Source organism: Lycium ferocissimum, chromosome 4 (genome assembly GCF_029784015.1).
Source record: "Lycium ferocissimum isolate CSIRO_LF1 chromosome 4, AGI_CSIRO_Lferr_CH_V1, whole genome shotgun sequence".
In the NCBI taxonomy this organism is placed as follows: Eukaryota; Viridiplantae; Streptophyta; class Magnoliopsida; order Solanales; family Solanaceae; genus Lycium; species Lycium ferocissimum.
In genome coordinates, this window is record NC_081345.1 from 40,716,056 (window position 1) to 40,736,634 (window position 20,579).

The window sequence follows — 20,579 nt, forward strand, 5'->3', positions numbered from 1 at the left end:
AGGAAAAATGTTGTTACTAGGAGAAACGTGTCCAATTACATTGTGGAAAATCACTCAAATTTTATTTTATTACACCAAAGTTATTATTTGAGTATTTTAACTAAAAAATCACTCGACTTTGTCTAAATATAACATAAAAGAGGCATGTTGATAGTGGACATAATATAATTTATATGTTACTTAGACAACTTTCTGTGATATTTAGACAATATCGATCGACTTCTCGTTACAAAAAAGTTTAGTAACTTTTAAAAATAAAAATTGAGCGACCATCTATAAAATTACCCCAAATATATGTTTGGAATACTTAGGTAAAAATAAATTTGATTTTTTTTTTTAAAGTACCACGAGGCATGCACTACATCTCCATTGAAATATCTTTTTGAAACTTTTCAAAAAATTTAGAGTAAATATATATTACTATTCACCTTATTAATTTTTTTAAAGTACTTCTCTCAAATGATTTGATGAACTATATTTCTATAAAAATCAACTTATTTTATAACCCCATCAAATAGTTAGTTTTTGAACTCAAGATCATGTCCTCACTTAATTTTTTTGGATAATTATAAAGAGTAAAAAATAGAAGAAAAATTAATTTGTTTACCTTTCTATTCTAAAGATGCAATTTATAAGAAATTTAATTTCTTGCATGACAGGCTGTCAAGTGAAAATTTCTCTATATAAAGACAGCTCTATAGCTTTGTAACCTCACACAAAATCTAAAGAAACATTTCTTTAATTAGAGAGGTATACACTAGTTCATGCACATCATAATTCACTTTCTTAATCATTTTTCTTTCTTTTTCTGCTAATTATTTTTCCTTTTTTGGGGTTTTTGTTCATTTTTACGTTGGTGATTCAAGAAAATTTGCGTAAGAAAAATGGATGAAAAAAGAAAAAGATCTGAGCCTGATTTGAATTTGTCCCTTAAAAGTTCAGTTGATCAAGAGGAACCAAGTAATAAGGTTCTAACCCTTGATGAAGCAATTGATTTTGAACTGAAGCAGGGTAATGTTGACCCCAATGTGGATTTGAAGAAGCTCAGAAGGTTATATATAATTCTTTTTTCATTGTCGCTACTTAAAAAATGCGAATTTCTTACTGCCATTTGGAATTTCTGAGGATGAGTCTGTCGAAAATGTTTTCAACAAGCCAATTTTCAACATATTCCATCAGAAATTCATGTTTTTTCTAGTTGTATTTTCCTTTGTTTTTATAAGGTCGTATATATGTTAAGACTAGATATACTTCTTTTTTCATTGACACTGCATAAGAAAAATTTGAACTTTTGACAAATGTTTGGAATTTCCTATGACAAGTCCGACAAAAATGTCTTCAAAAAGCCAATTTTCAACGGATTCCATTAGACATTCGTATTTTTTCTAGTTGTATTTTCCTTTGTTTTTAGCAGGTTGTATATATGTTAAGACTAGATAATTCTTTTTTCATTGACACTACTTAAGAAAAATATGAATCTCTGTCGGACATTTGGAATTTCTGATAAGAAATTCATCGGATCGGAAAAGTTTTCAACAAGCCAATTTACAATGGATTACACCGGAAAATTCCATCAAAAATTCCTTTTTTTTTTTCCTACTTGTGTGGTAAATAATATTCTCATTTGTTTCTTTATAAGGTTGTACTATGTGTTGAAACTTTTTTTTTTTTAATGTGACTTTTATTAGAACTATATCAAATCGATTGTCTGCGCAAAGAGCCAGGAATAAGAGGACTGAATACATCGCTGAATTGGAAAAGAAGGTGAAAGATCTCGAGGTAATACCTAGATGATTATTTTTATTCGAATGATTTTTCGTTTCTTTTTTTTTTTTCTTGATTGGTTTGAAAACAGTTAAAATTCAAGTTTTAAATACGGAAATAAAAAGTTTATGAGGCATGTTAGAACTCATCAGCGTGCCCAATTTGTTTAGACGATTCTAAAATTTAATGAAGTAGAAAAATAAATAAATCACAATAACAGATCGAAGAATCATATAATTTGCTACTCAAATACATCAATATATAATTGTTCTTGATGAATTTTTTTAAACCAAATTTTCTAATCTGGTATGCTAATATTACTTTGGGCATAAATAAAATCATTAATGATCATATAAGCTAATTACATACACCTTTTAGTGTAAGTGATCACACAGATTTAATGGTTAGTTCGAGGTTATGGGTTCAAATTCACAATTCTAGGATTATAACTATTTAAAAAGAAAGAGTATTTAAACGATGTCGTTTCAGAGTTCATTTGTGAAATGAGAAATTCAGTGCACAAATTTCGAACATGTGATTTTGCTTGGACATAAATTTAAATTAACTACTAGATTAAGCATACCTAATTATAATCTATAATCCTTTTTTCTTTCTTACGTTTCACAAATAAATAAAGAAATTGACAAAGATAGCGCTAATTTTTTTCCCCCTATATGTATTGATGCAGGATAAGTTAGCAATCATGCCACCAGAAATTGAAAATGAGAGAGACAAAAATAACATGTTGATGTTGGAGGGAAAAATGTTGCGAGAACAGTTGGAGATAGCCCATGAAAGATCCAAATTACGCACTGGTATATAAATATATATCTCCGCTCCTACATAAAAAAAAAAGTTTATTTTTTACTTTTCACTTTCTACTTATGCAGAAATTATGATAGATAAATTATTCACATGGTAATTAAATAATAATAATAATAATAGAATATGCAGTAATTAAAAATGAAAAAAAATTATATGCAATGTAATTAATAATGTTGAGATTGTTAAGCAGAAATTACTTACTTTAAAAGCATTTTTTTCTTCTTTAAATGGTTTGTTATCATATTGTTACCACATGTATTCTCATTTTACTTTCTAGTTGTCCCATATAAAATCCACAGATTCCCACATAACCTTAATACAGAAAAATCTTCGTATCGTAAACGAGTTGCTGCATTAGTTATGTTGAAATTATTTTGTTTTTTTATGGCTTACATATTAAATAGTATTGAATTAATTATGTAATGATCATCTTTAATTTTTTTTTAGAGTTATACATATCATAAGAATAAATAATTTTTATATCATTAGGTCATCTTTACCTGTTGTAACAAATAATATATCTTATTTTCAAACAATCTAATCTCACATTCTAAGAAGCTTTTCTTGTAGTATTATAAATATCATTTGAACAACCTAATGATAAAACAAATTAGATATATTAATAGTAGATAAATCTTAAATTCTATTTTTATGTGCTAAATAAATATTGTATTATTTATGTGGAATTCTATGTTGGGATTAATTAGATTTACACAATCAACCGAAAGACCCAAAAACACATTTTTTTTATGCACACAAAGTGACAAGAAGGGTTTTTGTCGGGGCAAAGCTAGCACATTTGGTACGAGTTGAGCCGAACCTAGTAGTTTTGGTCCAATTTTGTATTTGTTTTAATTAAAAATTCATTATAATATAGACAGAATATTAATTTATACCCTATAACTTAAGAAGAGTAGAATTCGAAACTCATAAACTTTGAATCCTGATTTCGTCTCTAATCACTTTTTGATTGCAGCTTATACGGAAGAGATGAAACTTGAATTGAGGAGGCTTAAGGAACTTCATGAAAAGGCTCGGAAAGAACAGCATAGTGCTATTCATTTGTTGGATATTGAGGGACAAGGTTCCAATTCTTATGAGTCAGAATCAGGTGGAGTGATAGACCTGGAGCAAGGCATAGACCATTATCTCAACTTGGATGCCATGAACTTTTACCCGCCCAATTATGATTGAGATGTGAACCATTTATGAACAAATAATATTATGTGCTTTCTGGGAGTGTTCCTTTTCTTTTTCTTTTATGTGATGGGGTGTTGTTGTTTGTTTGTTTGGGTGGGGGGAGGGGCGTGTTGAAGTTATGTATTTTCGTCGTGCAATTTAGAAGGGTCAAATTTTTATTCCTAGTGTTTGAAAATGTTATCTACTTGATGTTTTTGGATCTTTTAATTCCTGATATATTTTTGAAAATGACTTACTATATAATTCCTGATATAATTTTCATAGTAAACCTGAGAAGGTATCAATAAAATTAAATAATAACTTATAAAATTAAATAATAACTTACTATAATTGATTAAATTAATTTAATAACAAGTACATAAATTCGTTATAGACTATCAATTTACTGTATTAACTTAATATCTTTTGAGAATATCTCTGATAGTTAGCAGTATATTAATATGCTTTTTTACAGCAGAATTATAGTAAGGGGCATCCTGCATGATCCAATAACCTAAAGGTGATCGAGATCTCCGATGTTAACAGCTTGAGATTTGTTTATATTTTTTATTTTTCAGAAAATTAATTTTCAAAGTATTTAAGCATTATTTATATAACTATTTATATATAGAAAAATGCATTTGAAAAGCTAGGTATTGGTATTCAAGACTGTTTCTAGATAAAACAAAAGAAGACGAGTAAGGCAACCTGATCAGTAAGAGACGCATTTAGAGCGGAACCAACAAGTAATTAAATGCTGTATCCATTACTTACAATAAATCACATTGATCTATTATACATTGTGTCTTTAAATTCTGAATCCGTTTTTGATAAGTAAAAAAGCGCCTTTCTCCCATTGGAGAGCTTTGTGGTTACGTTGTAGGCTGTAGAAGCAACGTCTTCCTGCAAGTTGGACAAGATGAATGTGATAAAAACCATTCGTCGATACACTTAACATGAAAACCAAGACTACATTTTGGCAAAATCCTCAATTTTTCTCCTTGTTGAAATTCTCTGAGGCATGTTAGACACTCATTAATGACACTAACCATCTTCAATTCTCCTGGTTCATAAACCGTAACTCGAATATTCCTCAACTCATCTTTGTCCAGTCCTTTCGAAGCTAAACGCGAGGCCGCAGCTTATGCGGACTCGAAGGGAAATCTCGTGTTGTGTCATAAAACACAACGCAAGATTTCCCTTAGAGCTTTGGTACATAACAAAAAAAGTAGCACGACTGCAACAATTATCAGCGAACATGAGCCATTCGAAATAACCGAGTCGTCGCCATTATAGGAATAGCTTGTTGATGGAACCTCCACAGACACATAGTAACCAAGAAGAAAACTAGGCGCGCGATATTCATTTCTCATGGTAGCACAAAATTTGTACATACCAATTAAATCTTAATTCAGTATTGCGTATTTTATCTTGAAGGAGAAATTAAATGGACAAGAAATCTGTTGGTACGTAAGAATTGAATGCAATAAGACAATTGGCAATCCTTGTTTCTGATCTACTTTTTAGAATATGTGGCACATAAATAGTTTCATATATGTTGGAATATTTAATTCTACTTGTAACAGCTGCTATTTCAGGTTCTGCTCCCTTCAACTGATTCGTCAACTTGTTGATAGGATAAGAAAAATGAATATTGATTCTGATTATGACTATAGGCATTAGGAGTTCCTTTTGGACCATCGAATTTTCAGAATTAAAAAAACATAGATACCATAGTGAAACAAAACAAAAGCTGAAGTTTGGTCAGGCACATGACCATGATGATAGCAATTTTTTTTTATTGTTTTTGCTTTTCTTTTCTTCAAATCCGACGTGCACCACCGATCACTTTTTTTTATTTTTTTTTATTTTTTTATAATCGTTTTGTCTGAATTTTTATAAGCACCTCGATTAATTTCTCAAAATATCTCTAATCAATATAATGTAGGTATCAAGTTACTCTCTGTCCATCATAGCTTGAACATCTTGGGAAGAAATCACTCAGTACCTTCTTGTGCAGAAAAATAAACCTAAAATCTCATACTTTTCTTTTTAACACGTTTAAGAAATAATGCCCCTTTCCATTTTTGGCAACTCTTTAATTCTAATTTTTCACATAACTTGTTTAAGACTATAAGATTAAAAAACATAATCGCAAGATTCAAAAGTCTTCTTTACTTTCTTAAATTCTGCGTTAAGTCAAAACCAAACACACAAATTGAAACAGAGGGACTAGGTCACCACCCGTTTCATTGAGCGCTAAGTCATACCCTTGAATGCGCACCACTAACCAGTAAATATATTTTTGGGCAATTCGCACGATTGCCCCTATCTTGGGATGGTCTTAAATTTTTGCCCTTCGGCACTTTAAGTAATAAAATAGTGACCGAAAATACCCTTGAAATTCTGGGTTCGAACCCAGTAGAGTAAAAAAAAAATTGCAAGATAAGATTTCATAGCAAACTATATCTATCCGAGCAAAGTTACATAGAAAGTATGTCTTGTCCGGCATAATTATGTAGAAATTAAGTTATCCTACAGAACTATGCCTTGTGGTATAGTTTCTATGTAAAGTATGCTTTGTCCGGCATAATTCTATAGAAATTAAGTTATCCTATAGAACTATGCCGAACAAGGAACAATTTCTATGTAGTTACATAGAAACTATTCCTTATCGCCATAGTTTCTATGTAACTACATATAAACTATGCCTTATCCGCCATAGTTCTATAGGATAACTTTGTTTACCTCTTAAATGGATAACAATTAAATTTATACGCGGTTTAAAGGATATGCGGTTTAATTTAATACAAAAGATTATAGAGCAATAAATAATAGTGCAAAAGCAAGTTGGAACAATCAAACCACGACAAAACAATGATTGGTCCTAGGGAACAATCGATTGGCTGGCTCGAGTCCTCGGAACCGAGCTCGCGTTACAATGGTCAATGAATGAACAATTACATAATTCTTAGAGAGATTGATAAACACTTGGAATCAGATTATATTGCTTAATATGTTTTGTGCGTATGAAAGAACTGGCCAAAAGTAAAAGGGGTCCTCCTCTTTATATAGTAGAGGAGTTCTAACCCTAGTACAAGTCTAAATAAGGTACAAAATCTTCAGTAACTAATGAGCGAGATCGGCGCCACCATATCCGACTGATGGCTGATATTTCAGACCCTCATTTATCATGGTTAACCGCCTTCTCGTCCTATCTCGGTATTCAGTTCCAACCAAACTCAACGACCCGGGACCAGATGTGCTCGGTCTTGCTACGATCCAACGCTTGACCTTGACCCCGATTGGGATTCGTCCGATCCAGCAATGATCATCATGATCTTAATTTTTGTGTCGGGAAATCGAGGATATCTTGTCCTCGGTTTTGCCCGTATACAAACTTAATTTTTACAGAACTATGCCTTAAGGAATAATTTCTATGTAACTACATAGAAATATATCTTGTCCGGCATAATTCTGTAGGATACTATAAAACTATGCCTTAAGGCATAACGTTACCCCGATAGGCATAGTTTCTATGAAAATTTGGTCTTGCGATTTTTTTTTTTTTTTTTTTGAACTCTGCCAGTCTTCGAACCCAGAATCTCTAGTTTGATAGACCAGCGTATACGCGTACTTTGACCCATAAATTTTTATTAAATGAGAAATATGGATAAAAATTAAAGACCATCAATTTGAGGGACAAAAATTAAAGACCAGTCCATATGAAGGTGATCCGCGCAAAAAGAATGCATAACTTTACCAGGGTATTTTAACTATTTAACTAATTGGTACCGGTCCGTTTGTTCATAGATTTCGGGAGTCCAGGCACCCAAAAAAGGTAGTATAATATAGTAGTTCAATTTTTTCTTTTTAGTTGACTTTTTACATTTTGGCTACTAGAACTATTTGCCGATAAAGATGGGCGTTTCTCAGCCGTTAGCAGTTAACAGTATGATGTCGAGGTATACAAGTCAATAGAGAATCCAATATTAACTTGCTGGATCATAGGCCTTTTGTAGGCTTACGGGCCGGCCCAAAGCAGGAAGTTGGAATGGAAGTTCGGAAAAACAACACAAATACCCCTAATTCAAAATATTTACCCCCTTGAAGAAATGAAAGAAATCCTTTATGATACCATCAGGGTATATAAGAGACAGAATGATATATCATAATTTTGAGAGCATTTCGGGCAATAAGTTCCGGGGGCATGAAATTAAGAAAATATGAGTGAGTAATTATTTTATTTTCGGGAGCATCTACGTTCTTTTCCCCTTAAAGTTTTAGGCGAAGGGTCTGGAACTAAACCAAACCACAAATAAATGTTCTTTATATAGTGCTTCATTCCTAATACTTCACCTAATTCAAATTATCAATGATGCAATGGCTGGAGAAATGGGCTAGCTGACATTACATTTAGTTCAGGCCTGCAGCCAGTATTCTGACATTATATTTACTTAACCCAATCCAGCTTTGCCTAATTGGGTCCCAGAGAGACCTTAAGCGCTTTAGCTTCATAAGTAAAAGTGAAAAGTACGTGTATATATATATTAAGGAGAAATATTTACGAAACGTGATGATAGTTTTCTATTTACAAAACATAACATTACAAACCCTATACAAAACATATTTTTTTTCAAAAAATTATTTTTTAAAAAGAATTATTTCAAAAAAAAATATATATATATATATATATATTTTAAAAAAATATATTTTATTTTTAATTTTTTTATTTATTAAAAAGATTTTTTTTTTTTAAATTATTTTTTATTTTATAAAAAAATATTTTTTATTTTAAAAAAAAAAAAAATTCCGCTCAAAAATTTATGTATGAAATATGTATATCTCGCTCAAGGCATAAAAAGTTCGGTCAAAATTTAGTGTATAAAAACGGTATGCAAAATGTATGAAAGGTGTATATCTCGTTCAAGGCTTAAAAAATTCGCTCAAAATTGTGTGTATGAAAACAGTATGAAATTAGTATCTCTGTCAAGGCTTAGAATTTACCTCACATTTTCGTGTATAAAGTTCATGTTAGATTTCTATAAAATTAATACAACAACAACAACATTGTATACAACTTTGATACAACATGCAAGACTTAAAATAGTTGCTCAAATTTTTGTGTATGAAATGTGTATATCTTGCTCAAGGCTTAAAAAGTTCGCTCAAATTTTGTGTATGAAAAATGTATGAAATGTTTAAAGCTCGCTCAAGACTTAGAATTTCATTCACAATTTTCGTATATAAAGTTCATATTAGGTTTCTAGAAAATTAATACAACTATAACAACATTTTAACAACTTTCATACAATATTCAAGGCTTAAAGTTTCAGCTCACAATTTTGTGTATGAAAACTATATTAAAAATTTGGCTCACATATACGCATTTCATACATTTTTCATATGGCTTTCATACACAAAAAATTTGAGGTAATTTTTTAAGCCTTTGAGCAAAAAATAATTAATTTTTTTTAAAAATAAATATTTAAAAAAATATATATATATTTTTTAAAAAGTTTAAAATATTTTTAAGAAAAATATATTTTCTGAAGAAAAAAAATATGATAATTCGTCATGTTTCGTAAAATATTGTTATGTTTTGTAAATAAGGAAAATTATCTATATATTTTGTAATAAAGAGTCTTATTTTCCCTAAGTAAGATGTATTAAAGTTATCCTAGTAACAGTAACTAGAATTAGTACTTGCGATCAATGATTTAAATCATTTATAAGACGTAGTAGAAATTGAAATCCTTGTGACTTTGTGAGTAACATTATTGCAAAACGTAACTTGTTAGAAGCATCATTGAGGAGGTGTGACATGTTGGTTGTGGCAGGAACTAAGAGAGGTGGGGCTAGACAAAAAAAGAACTAGGGGCAAGTGATTAGACACGATATGACACAACTTCAGTTGACTAAGGACATGGCCTTGATAGAAAAATATGAAGGTCGAATATTAGGGTAGAACGTTAGTAGGTAACTGAATGTTGTCACACTTTGTGTGGGAGAGGTTGGGGACTAGCCTCCCCCTCTGCTCTTCTTCTTTTTGTAATTTTATGCGTCATGAAAAAAAACTTAATTTAAAAAATCACTAATTTTATTTAAGTACCACATAAAAAAGACATGTTGATAGTGGACATAATATAATTGCTATGTTACTTAGGCAACTTTATGTGATACTTAGACAATGTGGATTGACTTTTCGTTACAAATAATTTAGTAACTTTTGACATAACAAAAAAAAAATTGACGAATCATTCCTGAAAATTACCCCAAATATATGTTTGGAATACATAGGTAAAAAGAAATTTGTTTTTTTTTTTTTATAATACCACAAGGCATGCACTTCTCCAATCAAATATATTTTTTTTTGAAACTTTTCTAAACTAATTTTCGAGTAAATATTATTATCAAGCAAAAGAAGAGGAAATAAAAATGAAAAAAGAGAAAGAGAAAGAGAAAGGAAAAAAGAATATGAATTAACCATTTTTGAGTTACTGGATGAGTTCAAGAAGAGTTGAAAATACCCACTTAGACATGTCAGCAAAAAGTGTCTAAATGATTCAAATTCGGAGTAGTAGAGGTGTTCAATTGATACACGTCTGAGTTGAGGTGTCTAAGTAGAGTCTCTGGACAACTTTATGGGGCCGCAGATGACTTAAGCCTACAATTTATATGAAATCTAATTTTACCGCATGACAGGTTGCCCAAGTGAAAATTCTCTATATAAAGACCGCTCTATATCTTTGTAACCTCAGACACAATCTAAAGAAACATCTCTTTAATTAGAGGTATTATTATTAGTTCACGCAATTGATATTTAATTCATTTTCTTTATCAATCTTCTTTCTTTTTCTACCAATTATTTTCCTTTCCTCGTGGGTTTTGATTTGTTTCTTGGTGATTCAAGAAAATGGATGAAAAAGGAAAACGATTGGTGCCTGATTTGGATTTGTCCCTTAAAAGTCCAGCAGATCAAGAGGAACCAAGCAATAAGGTTCTAACCCTTGATGAAGCAGTTGATTTTGAATTGAAGCATGGAAATGTTGACCCCAACGTGGATTTGAAGAAGCTCAGAAGGTTATATATAATTATTTTTTCATTAACTCAACTTAAAAAAATGTGAATTTCTGACTGACGTTTGGAATTTTCGATAAAAAGTTTGTTAAAATCGTTTTCAACAGGCCAATTTTCAACGGATTCATCAGAAATTCATTTTTTTTTAGTTGTGTGGTAAATAATACTTATTTTCCTTTGTTTTTATAAAGTTTTATATGTTAAGATTAGGCATACAATTTTTTTTTCGTTGATACTAAAAAAAATGTGAATTTCTTACTGACACTTAAAATTTCCGATGAAAAGTCCGCCCAAAACGTTTTCAACAAGCCACTTTTCAATGGATTCCATCAAAATTCGTGCTTTTTCTGGTTGTATGTTAAATAATATTTTGTTTTTATAAGGTTATATATGTTAAGACTAGATTATTATTTTTCAGTGACACTACTTAACAAAAATGTGAATTTCTAGCTGACGTTTGGAATTTTCAATGAAAAATATATCGTATCGGAAACGTTTTCAACAAGCCAATTTTAAATGGGTTTCCATCAGAAATTCCTATTTTTTTAGTTGTGTGATAAATAATGTTTTGTTTTTTTTAGGGTTGCATATGTTAAGACTAGATAATTATTTTTTCGTTGACACTACTAAAGAAAAATGTGATTTTTTGCCCGACATTTGGAATTTCCGATGAGAAATCCATCAGATCAAACACGTTTTCAACAATCCAAGTTACAACGGAGTTGCTGAAAAATTCCATCAGAAATTCCTATTTTTTTTTTTAGTTGTGTGGTAAATAATATTTTCCTTTGTTTTTATAAGGCTATATAGATCAAGGCTAGATAATTTTTTTTTTTTTTTGAATTGTGACTTTTATTAGGACTATATCGAATCGATTATCTGCGCAAAGAGCCCGTATTAAGAGGAATGAATGCATTGTTGAATTGGAAAAGAAGGTGAAATATCTCGAGGTAATACCTAGATGATTCTTTTTGTTTGAACGATTTTTTGATTCATTTATATTTTTTCATGGTTGGTTTGGAGACACTATATTCAATTTTTTTTCAAAATAAAGTAGCTATTTTGTTGTTACTATTTTTCATTTAGACACTTCAACTGAGGCATGTACCTATTCGACACTTTAATGTGAGTTAATAAGCGTTTATTGAACACAAATTGCTGATACGACACAATTTGTGTTTTACATATCTCCCAAGCGCATGGAAGGACCCTCTTCGCTGGCTTACTCTCCCACAATACCACAAGACTCTCCTCCATTTTCCATGCCTTTAATTTTTATCTCTCTCTTAAACCCGGCGGCTAAATCGAATCCGTTTATTGCAAATTCAGTACCAAAACATCATCAGCCCGTAAATGCTCTAGTGGTCACTAGCATAATTTCCTTCACAGCCACCATAGTCCGAAATCACTGGTAAGAAAAAATATAAGTATTTCAATACAAGGTAGAGGAAGTTAGAGACCATTGTCAAATTTCCAATAGCTTTCTCTTTATATCAACTACTATGGAGAGGATTATTTCTAATTTAGACTGCCAAACACTAACAATAAGTCTACTCAATAAATCAGATATTCAAACTATAGATTCGATAAAAAGAAGAGGAGAAGTAGAAGAAGGAGGAGAAGAAGAAATACATAGAGATATAGGAAGACAAATGCTGGGGAGGTGAGATTTTAGTCTAGAATGAATCTTTCTTCTTTTTTATAGTTGCCACCTGTCATTCACTCATTGTTAACTTGCCACATCAGATATGATTGCACGCGCCGTATTTTTTCTGAGATTGTTAAATTTGTGTTCAACACACACACATTGACTGAGGTTAACGTGCCGTATAGGTACATGCCTCAGTTTAGGTGTTTAAATGAAATATTGTAACTATTTTAAGGAGTTATCTATGCATTTGGTTTATGAGGCATGTTAGAACTCAATGGCATGTCCAATTTTTTCTTATTACAGTAACAAATTGAATAATATAAATTGCTACTCAAATTGTTAAGTTTTTAGGTTTTTCCTTCCTATGTGGAATTGGATTAATAAAATCCAATCCAATTAGATTTTTTGATTTTTCCTTTCTATGTGGAATTGGATTAATAAAACCCAATCCAATTAGGTTTTTTGGTTTTCCCTTCCTATGTGGAATTGGATTAATAAAACTCAATCCAATTTGGACCAGACCAATTTTGCCCAAAATTTCCTCTATATATAGGATCAATTTAGGTCTTATTTTCAGAACACAACAGTGAATTCATAGCAGCCATATAGAGAGAAAAAACGTGAGAGAAAAAAGCGATTTTCGTCGAAATTTTTTTTGTTGAGGGTCCGCTTTAAATTGCGTTTCCCGATTCGTTAACCGTTGGATCGTGCTAAAATTTGAACTGGGGGTTCTTAACATCTGGTTCTTCGATTTCAACTGTGAAGATCGGATTTTGTGGTCTGTAGCTCCAGTTTTCGAGTACGAACAGTAGCTCGTTTTTGGGGGTAATTTCTCTCCTTTCTTCACTAGTTTTGGTGCTATTTTTATGTATTGTTGCTCCGTGCTTGGCTTTGTTGTTGTAGACATTTGGAGAACATTGTTGTAACTCTTGTTGTTTTATAGTGGAGCTTTTCTGGGCCGGAGGTCCCGTGGATGTTTCCTCTTCACCTTGAAGCGGTTTTACCACGTAAATTTGGTGTCTCTTCCATTCGATTTATTTTTGCTTACTTTGCTATTTTATTGTTGGTATAGCTGCTGCCTGGATTTCCATTTGTGCTAGTGTTTATTGTCTTCTCTTGGTTCAAATAGTGTGGAAAGTTGGGTATTTCTTCCGCTGTTACCTCGTCGTGAAATTTGGTTATTGCTTGTTTCTTCCCAACACAAATACATTAATATGCAATTGTTCTTGATCATATAAATTGCTTCTCAAATACATAAATATATTGTTCTTGATGAATCCAAATTCTTTAATCTGGTATTCTAATAGTACTTTGGGCATAAATTAGATCATTTACGATGACACAAGTTAATTACATACACTTTTTAGTGTAAGTGATCACGCAGATTTAACGGTTAATTCGATGTTATGGGCACTTTTTAGTGTAAGTGATCACGCAGATTTAACGGTTAATTCGATGTTATGGATTTGAATTCACAATTCTAGGACTATAATTTTTTTGAGAAAGAAAGAGTCTTAATTTAACCAATGTCATTTCAGAACTCATTTGTTAAATGAAAAATTCAGTGCACAAGTTCGAAAATGTGATCTTGCTTATACATAAATTCAAATTAACTGCTAGATTAAGCGTACCTAATGATATATAATATTTTTTTCTATCTTATGTTGCACAAGTAAAAAAATAAAAAATCGACGAAGTGATGTCGAATGAAACGATTCCCTTGAGGTGCATTCGTCTCAATTAGCGCTAATATTTTGTTTCCTATATGTGTTGGTGCAGGATAAGTTAGCTATCATGACACCAGAAATAGAAAATGTGAATGGCAGAAATGAGATGTTGAGGCTGGAGATAAAAATGTTGCAAGAACAGATGGATAGTGTCACTAACAAATCCAAACTACGCACTGGTACGTATATATGTATCCTTTCCCACAAAAAAGTTTTTTTTTTTTTTTTTTTCTCTTTCTACTTATGCGGGAACTTTATTATAAAGATCATTCACGTCGTAATTAAATAATACTACTAAAATTATTATACGATGATTAATAATAAATAAACTATTATTTGATGTAAATAATAATGATGAGATTGTTACGTAGAGATTACTTACTTTAAAAGAATTTTTTCTTTTTATAAATGGTTTATTAACATATTTCTACCACTCCTTGTATTCTCATTTTACTTTCTAATTACTCCGCATAAAATAATAGTACATGTATTCTCACATAACCTAATGTAGAGATTACTTCATACTGTAAACGAGACGCTGCATTAGTTGTGTTGAATTTTTTTTAATGGCTTACGTACCAAATATTGCATTAATTATTCAGTGGTCATTTTTAATTTTTAGAGTTTTATATAGAGTAAATATATATTATTTTTATCATTAGGTCTTCTTTACTTGGAGTACTAAATAATATATCTTATTTCAAAATATCTAATCTCACCTTTTAAGAATACTTTCGTGTAGTTTTGTAGATATCATTTGAATAATCTAATGATATAAAATTATTTACATTAATAGTGTATAAAACTCAAATTCCTTTTTTATGTGCTAATTAAATATTGTATTATTTACGTGGAATTCTATTGAGATTAACTATATTAATATAATCAACCGAACGACCCAAAAACACATTTCTTTTGTGTGAAGTGTACACAACGTGACAAGGAGTGTTTGTCGGGCGAATTCGCGTGTCCGTTACGGGTTCGGTCGAACAAGTAATTTTAGTTCAAATCCTGTATTTGTCTTAAAAGTTCATTGCATATGTATAGATTATTAATTTAGAACCCAATAACTTAAAGAAGAATAGAATTCAATACTTATTAACTTTAAATCCTAATTTCATCTCTGATCACTTCTTGGTTGCAGCGCAAATGGAAGAGATGAAACCTGAGTTGAGGAGGCTTAAGGAACTTGAAAAGGCTTTGAAGAAAAAAGCATAGTGTTATTGATCATTTGTTGGAGATTAAGGGTCAAGGTTTCAATTCTTATGAGTCAATATCAGGTGGAGTGAAAGACATGGAGCAAGGCATAGGCCAGTGTCTCAGCTTGGATGCCATGAACTTTTACCCACCCAAGAATGACTGTGATATGAACCAATTATGAACAAGTAATATTATGTACTTTGTGGGATTATTCCTTTTCTTTTTCTTTTATGTGATGGGGTGTTGTTGTTTGTTGTTGTGTGTGGGGCGGGGGCCGGGGGGTTGAGGTTGTGTATTTTCATTATGCAATTCAGAAGGGTCGAATTTTCATTCCTAGTGTTTGAAAATGTTGTGTACTTGGTGTTTCTGGATCTGAAAATGTTATGAAAAACCTTGTCAAGATTTTTAAATAAGCGTAATTTTTTTTTTCTTGATGTTATGTAACCCCATCTTGACAAACATATTCCAGCTTAGCTAACTTTTGGAAACAATTGGACAATAATCCATTTAGGAAATCATCTCATTTTAACCCATTTAAATTCAGTCCATTTGCCCTTTATTCAGCTCCACATTAACAACTAAATCGTATTCCTAGTTTAAGCCGTGCAACAAAAAACTGCATGAAAAATGTATGTAGTACTAAAGGCAATCAAAGTTTGTCTCTTTTTAAAAAGAAGCGAAAGAAAAAGACACCACATGCTACTTGCTATCTTGTCGAATGGCATATAGATAAAGCAAACATATTGCCTAATCTTGTAATCGTGACCACCAACACGAGTCTAGTAATTAATTTGTTTCAATTCATATAACGATCCTTTCATTGTGAGCGTTATAAAATTGTTGTATGTGTCTTTCTCGAGTTCTAAAAATTCAAATGTATGAATTTATTCAAATTTTAACGTTCTAAATAATGTTGTCTTTATCAAATTAACTTTCTGTACTGCCACTGGAATGCTACACGTTGTTGGAAATTTGGGAGAGCAAGACAACATAGATAATACTCAAAACTCACTACAAGAGAAATGGAGGAAAGATGATTTTCTATTCAACTTGGCTTGATTCAAATGGCTACATTACATGACTATTTATAGGTGAATTCATCCATGTATCTAGCCTATCATACATGTATCACTATTAATAATTTCACACTTCACATCCTCCAAGTACATGAATAAGAACTCACTAGACTAATCTAGAATTTTTCACCAATTCATGTATCTCCTAATACATTAATCTACTAGTTCATGAACTAAATTAAATATAATGTGAACAAGTTTATTTTTTCAACATCCCCCCTTAAACTTGATTCACTACTCCAAGCGCCATCCGCAGCTTCTGAAAAATATCAATCTTCAATAGCTTGGTGAAAATGTCCGCAACTTGGTCTTGAGATTTCACAAACTCAAGCTCTACCTCCTTCTTCGATATGCAATCTCTAATGAAATGATACTTAGTATCAATATGTTTGCTCCTTTCATGAAACACCGGGTTCTTGGCCAACGCAATGGCCGATTTGTTATCAATACAAATCTTAGTTGCATCTTCTTGTGGTTGGTGAAGTTCTTTCAACAAGCTCCTTAGCCAAATTGCATGACAAACACAATAAGAAGCTGCTACATACTCTGCTTCACATGTTAACAAAGTCACAATTGGTTGCTTCTTGGAACTCCATGTAAATGCAAAATTTCCAAAAAGGAAAACAAACCTGGTAGTACTTTTCCGGTCATCAACATCACCAGCCCAATCACTATCACAATAGCCAACAAGCTTGAAGTCCTTGGAAGATGAATAAAAAATTCCATAATCAAGTGTACCTTTGATGTCTTGGAGTATTCTTTTGGTCTTTTAAATGAGAAGTTGTTGGAGTTTTCATAAAGCGGCCACAAGTCCAACACCAAAAAGAATATCGGGTCTCGTACAAGTTAAATACCTTAAGCTTCCAGCAAGACTCTTGAAATATGTGGGATTGATATTTTCTCCATCTTCACGCTTGGACAGTTTAACTCCACAATCCACAGGGGTGTTAACCGGCTTGCAATTCTCCATCTCAAATTTCTTAAGAATCTCCTTTGCATATTCTCCTTGAGAATTAAAGATGCCATCATTCTTCTGCTCCACTTTAATGCCAAGATAGTATGACATTAGGCCAATGTCCGTCATCTCAAATTCTTTGGTCATTGATTTCTTGAATTCTTCAAACATCTTTGGATTATTTCCTGTCAAGATCAAATCATCCACATACAAATAAACAAGTAATGTGTCACCATCTTCATTAATTTTTACATAAAGTGCATGCTCGTATGGACACTTTAAAAAACCATTTGCTTGGAAGTATTTGTCAATTCTACAATTCCAAGCCCGTGGAGCTTGTTTCAAGCCATAAAGAGCATTCTTCAATTTCAAAACTTTATCTTCATCTCCTTGACCTTATAGCCCAAAGGTTGATCAATGTATACTTCTTCCTCCAAAATCCCATTCAAGAAAGCCGACTTCGCATCCATTTGATGGATTTTCCACGATTCTGAGTAGCCGAAAGAAATAATCAAGATTGTCTCCAAACGAGCAAGCGGTGCAAACACCTCATCATAATCAATACTTAGGCCTTTTGCTTGTACCCCTTTGCTACCAATCTTGCTTTGTACCTCTCTCTTCTCCTTTGGAATTTTTCTTTAGCTTGTAAACCCATTTGACTCAATAGTGCTTTTTCCTTTTGGAAGTTTTGCCAACTCCCAAGTGTCATTCTTCTTGATTGCCACATTTCTTCATCCATCGCATCTCTCCATTTTGGATTACCGGCAAGTCTTCATAACTTACAGGCTCGCTGTCCACCAATAAACAAAAGTGAGTTAAATCACTTAAATTTTCTGTTGCGTCATACAAGTCTCGAAGACTTCTAGACTTTTGAGGTACACTGCTTGAACTTGATTCCCCAACTTCTTGAACTTGCGGTAGAGGTGTTGTAGATGGTGTAGTAGGCCGCTCCATAACTTCTTCATCATGTTCATCATCAAGGAATGGACTAAAAGAGTAATCTTGCTCTTTAGATTTCCATTCCCAAGCCATCTTCATCAACTTCAACATCTCTGCTTATGGTAACCTTGTCATTTCTTGGGTTATATAACTTATAACCTTTAGATCTTTGTGCATAACCAACGAAAACATACCTCTCACTTTTTTCATCAAGCTTAGATCTTTTCTCATCCGGCACATGTGCATAAGCAATGCTTCCAAACACTCGCAAGTGAGCAACTTTTTGTTTGAAACCACTCCAAGCCTCTTGCGGTGTTTTGCCACGAGCACTTTTGGTGTGACGCTGATTTGATAAATACATCGCACAAGCAACAGCTTCAGCCCAAAACTCCTTTGGCATATTTTTGCTCTTCAACATACTTCTTGCCATGTTGAGAATAGTTTGATTCTTCCTCTCCACCACGCCATTTTTTTAGGCGATCTTGGAACGGTCAAAAAAATGACGTATTCCATTTTTTTCCACAAAAAGCCTTGAATTCATTTGAAGTGAATTCTCCACCATTATCGGACCGAAGTGACTTTATTTGGTAGCCACTTTGTTTCTCCACCATGCTCTTAAAATTCTTGAAGTTTTCAAACACCTCGCATTTTTCCTTCAAAAAATATATCCAAGTTTTTTGAGAATAATCATCAATAAAGAGAAGGAAATAATTACTTTTACCAAGTGAGGTGGCTTGATAGGTCCGCACACATCCATATGAATCAACTCTAAAGGACACCGTGCACTTGTCAATGACTCTTTGGGAAAGCTTTTCCTTGACTACTTTCCAAAAAGACATCCTTCACAAAGCTGATTAGGATGGTTAATGGTTGGCAACCCTTTCACCATATTTTCCTTTTTCATCAACCTTAGACTATCAAAATTCAAATGGCCAAATCTCATATGCCAAAGCCAAGATGAATCTTTGACACATGAAAATAAGCACCTTGGTACATCACTTTGAAGATTCAAAACAAACATTTTATTTTTAGCCATAGGAACTTTGGCTTACAATCTCCCATTTTCATCTTTCATAGTCAACTTTTTATCTTTCAAATGAATGTCATAATTTTTCTCCAAAAGCTATCCCAAACTCAGAATATTACTTTTCATTTCCGGTATATACATGACATTGGAGATAAATTGATGACTTCCATCTTTCAAACGAATTAATATCGTACCTTTTCCTTTGATTTGAACTTTTGAAGAGTCTCCAAAAGTGATGTTACCACCATTAAAATCCTCAAACTCAGCAAATAAATGCTTCTTCCCGCAAATATGGTACGCTTGCACCGGAATCAAGGTACCATTTATTTCTTTCTACACTTCCTTCTTCTTTACATGCCATGAGTAAAGTGTCATCTTCATCTTCATTTTTGCTCTCCACAAAATTATTTATCTCCTCCAAATTGTTTTTACATTCCCAGGAAAAATGACCATATTTATGACAAGTATAACATTTAATATTTGATTTGTCATACCTTCGCGATTGACCTCCATCCTCTACCTCTTCCGCGCCTCTTCCTTGGTTGGAGTCTTGACTTCTATTTTCTTTGGTCGGAGGTTGACTACCACCTCTCTCCTCCTCCTCGCCATGACCTCTTCCACGCCCACGACCTCTTTGTTGTGAGCCACGCCTTTCATCGTTCTCCTTCGAAGAAAGTTTTGCTTGCAAAGCTTGTTCAACCGACTCTTGTTTCGGTTTCTTCAACTTTTCTTCATGTGCTTGCAAAGAACCCGTGAGTTCTTCTATGGTCATGGTGTCCAAGTCCTTGGACTCTTCAATGGCAACAACAATATAATTAAATTTTGAATCTAGGGATCGTAATATTTTTGCAACGACCCTATCATCATTCAACTCTTCACCATATCTCTTCATTTGATTGACAACCGCCAAGACTCTTGAAATATAATCCGAAACTGATTCGGATTCCTTCATTTGCAGCGATTCAAATTCTCCTCTTAAGGTTTGGAGATGAACCTTTTCACCTTATCCAAACCTTCGAAGGAAGTTTGAAGAATATCCCATGCTTGCTTGGAGTTGGTTGCATTTGCAACCTTCTCGAACATCTTTTCATCCAAACTTTGATGGATGAGTGTGAGTGCCTTTTGATCTTTCTTGTTTGTCGCAGCGGCATCATCT

At 32.5% G+C, this 20,579-nt stretch overlaps 2 protein-coding genes across 2 annotated transcripts; both read left to right on the forward strand.

Annotated features, from left to right (window-relative positions):
* Positions 1 to 758: 758 nt before the first annotated feature.
* On the forward strand, positions 759 to 3,945 carry LOC132054703 (basic leucine zipper 34-like). The gene is made up of 4 exons (XM_059446674.1): positions 759 to 1,051; positions 1,689 to 1,779; positions 2,453 to 2,579; positions 3,566 to 3,945. The coding sequence occupies exons 1-4, from the start codon at positions 885 to 887 to the stop codon at positions 3,781 to 3,783; spliced, it is 603 nt and encodes a 200-aa protein (XP_059302657.1). The 5' UTR covers positions 759 to 884; the 3' UTR covers positions 3,784 to 3,945.
* Positions 3,946 to 10,684: 6,739 nt separating this feature from the next.
* LOC132054058 (basic leucine zipper 61-like) lies at positions 10,685 to 15,444 on the forward strand. The gene is made up of 4 exons (XM_059446131.1): positions 10,685 to 10,851; positions 11,708 to 11,798; positions 14,279 to 14,405; positions 15,371 to 15,444. The coding sequence occupies exons 1-4, from the start codon at positions 10,685 to 10,687 to the stop codon at positions 15,442 to 15,444; spliced, it is 459 nt and encodes a 152-aa protein (XP_059302114.1).
* The last annotated feature ends 5,135 nt before the right edge of the window (positions 15,445 to 20,579 follow it).

What these genes read in the sequence shown, in the direction of transcription:
- LOC132054703 (XM_059446674.1), top strand. Translation starts at nt 885, where the DNA reads ATGGATGAAAAAAGAAAAAGATCTGAGCCTGATTTGAATTTGTCCCTT. An exon ending in AGAAGGTGAAAGATCTCGAG is followed by an intron (nt 1,780 to 2,452) that starts GTAATACCTAGA and finishes GTATTGATGCAG; the next exon opens with GATAAGTTAGCAATCATGCC. An exon ending in AAGATCCAAATTACGCACTG is followed by an intron (nt 2,580 to 3,565) that starts GTATATAAATAT and finishes TTTTGATTGCAG; the next exon opens with CTTATACGGAAGAGATGAAA.
- LOC132054058 (XM_059446131.1), top strand. Translation starts at nt 10,685, where the DNA reads ATGGATGAAAAAGGAAAACGATTGGTGCCTGATTTGGATTTGTCCCTT. An exon ending in GATTTGAAGAAGCTCAGAAG is followed by an intron (nt 10,852 to 11,707) that starts GTTATATATAAT and finishes GACTTTTATTAG; the next exon opens with GACTATATCGAATCGATTAT. An exon ending in CAAATCCAAACTACGCACTG is followed by an intron (nt 14,406 to 15,370) that starts GTACGTATATAT and finishes TCTTGGTTGCAG; the next exon opens with CGCAAATGGAAGAGATGAAA.